Source organism: Callithrix jacchus, chromosome Y (genome assembly GCF_049354715.1).
Source record: "Callithrix jacchus isolate 240 chromosome Y, calJac240_pri, whole genome shotgun sequence".
Taxonomy (NCBI): Eukaryota; Metazoa; Chordata; class Mammalia; order Primates; family Cebidae; genus Callithrix; species Callithrix jacchus.
The window spans coordinates 3,381,140-3,387,960 of NC_133525.1; the positions used below are offsets into that span (position 1 = coordinate 3,381,140).

The window sequence follows — 6,821 nt, forward strand, 5'->3', positions numbered from 1 at the left end:
GAGCCGCCCAGCAGATAAGATTTCAAGTTCACGGCTGGGCTCGGAGCTCACGCCTGTAATCCAAACACTTTGGAAGCCATGGTGGTGGGGGGGGGGGGATCACCTGAGGTCGGGAGTTCAAGACCAGCCTGAGCAACATGGTGACACCCCATCTTAAAAAAAAAAAGAAGACCGGGCGCGGTCTTCTGTGTCACCCAGGCTGGAGTGCAATGGCGCGATCTCAGCTCACCGCAACCTCCTCCTCCCGGGTTCAGGCAATTCTCCTGCCTCAGCCTCCCAAGTAGCTGGGACTACAGGCACCTGCCACCACGCCCGGCTAATTTTGGTATTTTTGGTAGAGACAAGGTTTCACCGTGTTGATCAGGCTGGTCTAGAACTCCTGACATCGTGATCCACCCGCCTCGGCCTCCCAAAGTGTTTTTTGAGATGGAGTCTCGCTGTGTTGCCCAGGCTGGAGTGCAGTCTACCTGCGGGGTTCAAGACATTCTCCTACCTCAGCCTCCCAAGTAGCTGAGATTGATTATAGGCGCTCAGGCCCAGCTGTTTTTGGTTTTTTTTTTTGTTTTTTTGGTATTTTTAGTAAGGACTGGGTTTCATCATGTTGGCCAGGCTGGTCTTGAACTCCTGACCTTGTGATCCACCTGCCTCGGTCTCCCAAAGTTCTAATCCCAGCACTTTCGAAGGCTGAGGCAGGTGGATCACCTGAGGTCAGGAGTTTGAAAGCAGCCTGGCCAAGAAAGTGAAACCCCGTCTCTACGGAAAATCCAGAATATTAGCTGGGCGTGGTGACAGGGGACTATAATCCCAGCCACACGGGAGGGTGAGGCAGGAGAATCGCTTGAACCCGGGAGGCGGAGGTTGCGGTGCGCCGAGATCACGCCACTGCGCTCCAGCCTTGGGACACAGAGAGACTCCATCTCAAAAAAAAAAGAAAAGAAAAGAAAATTTATAATGTAGGTGATTTTGAGCATGACTCAGCTACGCCTCAGCCAGAAGGTTGGGGAAACGGGCTTGTGGTTTTGGGGAGGGCTGAGGGTTACACAGAACAGACATGGAGAACTCTCAGAGAGTCTGACGCGTCACGGGTTAGATTTCTGTCCTTCCCACGTTGCAGACGGGCCAGAAGAGCCACGTGAGCCCCCGTGGCTTGGTCACAGCACTTACCTGTAAAAGAAAGTCAGGCTGGTCCCGGCGTACTCACTGGAATTCCACGTGATGTGCACGACTTCCAGATTGAAGTACATTATCTGAACGTGTATCGCTTCCCCTGGACACAGACAGACACGTGAAGGTGGCTGTGCGGCCGCTCTAAAGCCAGAAACCCACGAAAGGAAGCCCGTCCTTGCACCCTAACCCTGAGACGCTGATTTGAAAACCACAGAGGACTGGCCAGGCCTATGATCGTCCCAGCACGTTGGGAGGTTGAGGCGGGAGGATCACCTGAGGTCAGGAGTTCGAGACCAGCCTGGCCAACACGGTGACCATTTCACCCATCAATTCATCATCCATTTAGTAGTGACATCATCATTTAGTAGTGACAATTTCTGTCTCTACTAAAAATACAGAAATTAGCCGGACGTCCTTGTGCACTCCTGTAGTCACAGGTACTCGGGAGGCTGAGGCGGGAGAATCCCTTGAACCCGGGAGGCGGAGGTTGCGGTGAGCTGAGATCGCACCATTGCACTCCAGCCTGGGCGACAGGGCGAGACTCTATATCAAAAACCAACAAAAATAAGGGAAGTGATTGAATTTTTAACATCTTGATGTTTTTCAAAGAAAAGAAAAAGAAATAAGAACTTCCATCTTTGCTTGAAAGGTTACTGAGGCTTCAGTGGGTTTGAGGTGTCAAGATGTCCCGGTTTGCGATTCTGAAAGCGGCAAATGGGTACATTTCAAGACACGGGAAATATGTCACGATATCTTGGATGAGGGGAGCCACGTCTGTCAGTGGCAGAGAAGTGAGTTACAGGTTTAGAATACAGGTAGATTGAAACTCGCCGTGCTGTAGTCTACACGGAGGTATCTGCAGGGTGGATAGATAGACCGTAACGGTAGATAGATAGAGTTATATAGATAATCATGGCAATGGACAGAGGCAGATAGATAGGGATGGCTGGGTGGATGGATGACTAGATGGACAGGTGGGTGTGTACACGGAAGGCAAGTGGGTGGATGGGCGGATGGGTGAGTGGGTGCATGGATAAATGCATGAACAGGTAGGTGGATGGGTGGATGGGCAGGTGAGTGGATGGATGGATATGTAGATGTGTACATGGGTGGGTGCGTGCGTGGATGAACAGATAGATAGGTGGATGGTGGATGGCTGGATGGGTGGATAAGTGGATGACAGAATGGGTGGGTGCATGCATGTATTGGATGGATGGATGGATGCATGGTAGATGGGTGGATGACGGATTGATGGGTGGATGGATGGATGGATGGATGGATGGATGGATGGATAAGTGGATGACAGAATGGATGGGTGCATGGATGTATTGGATGGATGGATGGATGCATGGTAGATGGGTGGATGACGGATTGATGCGTGGATGGATGGATGGATGGATGGATGGATGGATGGATAAGTGGATGACAGAATGGGTGGGTGCATGCATGTATTGGATGGATGGATGGATGCATGGTAGATGGGTGGATGACGGATTGATGCGTGGATGGATGGATGGATGGATGGATGGATGGATAAGTGGATGACAGAATGGGTGGGTGCATGGATGTATTGGATAGATGGATGGATGGTAGATGGGTGGATGACGGATTGATGGGTGGATGGATGGATGGATGGATAAGTGGATGACAGAATGGATGGGTGCATGGATGTATTGGATGGATGGATGGATGCATGGTAGATGGGTGGATGACGGATTGATGCGTGGATGGATGGATGGATGGATGGATGGATGGATGGATGGATGGATAAGTGGATGACAGAATGGGTGGGTGCATGCATGTATTGGATGGATGGATGGATGCATGGTAGATGGGTGGATGACGGATTGATGGGTGGATGGATGGATGGATGGATGGATAAGTGGATGACAGAATGGATTGGTGCATGGATGTATTGGATGGATGGATGGATGGATGGATGGATGGATGGCTGGATGAACAGATAGATAGGTGGATGGGTGGATGGATGGATAGATAAGTGGATGAAAGAATGGGTGGGTAGATGGATGTATTGGTGGAAGGATGGATGGATGGTGGATGGGTGGATGACGGATTCATGGATGGATGGATGGATGGATGGATAAGTGGATGAAAGAATGGATGGGTAGAGGGATTTATTGGTGGATTGATGGATGGATGGTTGGATGGATGGATGGATGGATGGATATGTGGATGAAAGAATGGGTGAGCAGAGGGATGTATTGGTGGATTGATGGATGGATGGATGGGTGGGTGGATGGGTGGGTGGGTGGATGTAAAGAAGCATGCAGAGTAGATGGGTGGATGATGGATTGATGAGTGGATTGGTGGATGGATAAGTGGATAAAAGAATGGGTGGGTGCATGGAGGTATTGGTGGATGGATGGATGGATAATAGCTGGGTGGATGGTGGGTGGATGGTTGGATAGATGGACAAGTGGATAGATGTATATGTGTGTGAAAGGGTGAGTGGATGGATGGATGGGTGGATGGGTGGGTGGGTTTATGGGTGGGTAAATGCATGGGTACATGGATGCTTTGATGAGTGGGTGGTGGATGGATGGATGGATAATAGATGAATGAATGGTGGATGGTTGGATGGATGAGGAATGGGAAAAGACAGATGAGATAAGTTGATGGATAGATTAAAAATTAGAATATCTACCAATCAATCCATCAATAAACACTCAGACACACAGATACACACATCTACCAATCAATCCATCAATAGATAAACAGACACACACAGACACAATTCCTTGTGTAGTTCTGGCTACCAAGAGGGCATGTGTCTCATCCCAGCTACTTGGGAAGTTGAGGCAGGAAAATTGATTGAACCCCGGAGGGGGAGGTTGCAGTGAGACAAGATCACACCAGTACCCTCCAGCCTGGGCAACAGAGCGAGACTCCGTCTCAAAAAAAGAAATGAATGAATGAAACCTGCAAGGAATCCCCAAAGCAAAATACAAGAAGAGGGTGTTGGAATGAAGGACATTTTACGCCGGGAGTGGTTGTGTCCTACCTGTGTCCACTTGCCCCGAAGTCACCCGGCCTCCCCGCAGAGAGACTGCAGCTCCCCACAGCAGAAGGAACGTCCTCATGCCTGACACAGGAGCGAGAAGTGAGCCCCTGGGGCACCTACGGGGAGGAGGTGGCGCGTGACTCACAGGCAGAGGTCACTCCCTTTTTAAAAAGGCAGAAAGGAAGCCAGGGAAACGATAAGACGCAGGAAACACACTGACGCTTGGTTTTGAAAGATACGCTTGTCGAGAACACACACACACACACACAGACACACAGACACACACACAGACACACACATAGACACACAGAGACACACACACACAGACACACACATAGACACACACAGACACACACAGACAGACACACACAGACACACACAGACACACACATAGACACACACAGACACACAAACACACACAGACACACACATAGACACACACAGACACACACGTAGACACACACAGACACACAGACCCACAGTCACACACACATAGACACACAGACACACACACATAGACACACACAGACACACACATAGACACACACACATAGACACACACACAGACACACACATAGACACACACAGACACACACACACAGACAGACACACAGACACACACATAGACACACAGACACACACATAGACACACACAGACACACACAGACACACACATAGACACACACACACAGACACACAGACACACACACAGACACACACATAGACACACAGAGACACACACAGACACACACAGACACACACAGACACACAAACACACACAGACACACACATAGACACACAGACACACACAGACACACATAGACACACATAGACACACACAGACACACACGTAGACACACACAGACACACAGACCCACAGTCACACACACATAGACACACAGACACACACACAGACACACACATAGACACACACAGACACACACAGACACACACAGACACACACACAGACACACACACATAGACACACAGACACACACATAGACACACACAGACACACACAGACACACACATAGACACACAGACACACACAGACACACACATAGACACACAGACACACACAGACACACATAGACACACATAGACACACACAGACACACACGTAGACACACACAGACACACAGACCCACAGTCACACACACATAGACACACAGACACACATACAGACACACACATAGACACACACACAGACACACACACAGACACACATAGACACACAGACACACACATAGACACACACAGACACACACATACACACATAGACACACAGACGCACACACAGACACACATACACACAGACACACACATAGACACACAGACACACATAAACACACACAGACACACACACATAGACAAACAGACACACACAGACACACACAAACACATAGACACACAGACACACAAACATAGATACACAGATACGCACACATAGACACACAGACACAGACACACACATACACACACAGACACACACAGAGACACACCGACACAAACAAACACAGACACACACAGACACACATAGACACACACACATACACACACAGACACACACAGAGACACACCGACACAAACAAACACAGACACACACACAGACACACATAGACACACACACATACACACACAGACACACACAGAACACACCGACACAAACAAACACAGACACACACATAGACACACACACAGACACACACAAACACATAGACACACAGACACACAGACACACAAACATAGACACACATACATACACATAGACACAGACACACACAGACACAGACACACACAGAGACACACAGACACACACACAGACACACCGACACAAACAGACACACAGACACACACACATAGACACACATACAGACACACACACATAGACACAGACCGACACACAGACACACACAGAGACACACACAGAGATACACACACACAGACACACAGACACACACACAGAGACAGACATACACACAGACACACACAGAGATACACACAGACACACACAGAGACACACAGACACAGACACACAGACACACACAGAGACACACACACAGTCACACAGACACACACACAGACACACACAGACAGACACACACACAATCCACGATCAGGATTTACACATGTGCCACTGAGCCCTTCCCTTCCCTTCCCTCCCCTCCCCTCCCCTCCCTTCCCCTCTCTTCCCCTCCCCACCCCTCCCATCCCCTTCCCTCCCCTCTCCTCCTCTCCACTCCTCCACTCCCCTCACCTCCCTGCCCTTCCCTTCCATCCCCTCCCCTCCATTCCTCTCCTTTCCCCTCCCCTCCCTTCCCCTCTTCTCCTCCCCTCCTTGCCTTTTCCTGCCCTTCCCTCCCCTCTGCACCCTTCCCTTGCTCTCCCCTCCTCTCCCTTCCCCTCCCTTCCCCTCCCTTCCCTCCCTAAGTCCCCTCCATGCCCCTCCTTTCTCCTCTCCCCACCTCTCCCCCTCCCTGTCCTTTCCTGCCCTTCTCCTCTCTTCCCCTCCCCACCATTCCTTTCCGCTTCCCTCCCCTCCCCCCCCTTTTCTCCTCTTCCTTTCCCTCTCCACTCCTCCACTCCCCTCCCTGTCCTTCCCTGCACTCCCCTCCCCTCCCTCCCCTCCTCT

The 6,821-nt window shown here is 50.2% G+C and overlaps 1 protein-coding gene across 1 annotated transcript in view; it reads right to left on the bottom strand.

The window, feature by feature from the left end:
- LOC144581271 (cytokine receptor-like factor 2) overlaps positions 1-4,290 on the bottom strand; it is a 30,672-nt gene extending 26,382 nt beyond the window's left edge. Inside the window, exons 1-2 of the mRNA XM_078364422.1 lie at positions 4,190-4,290; positions 1,165-1,267 (exon numbers count right to left, since the gene is read on the bottom strand). Coding sequence (XP_078220548.1) covers positions 1,165-1,267; positions 4,190-4,268 — 182 coding nt within the window. The 5' untranslated portion in view covers positions 4,269-4,290. The remainder of the gene's footprint in view (positions 1-1,164; positions 1,268-4,189) is intronic.
- Positions 4,291-6,821: the final 2,531 nt, after the last annotated feature.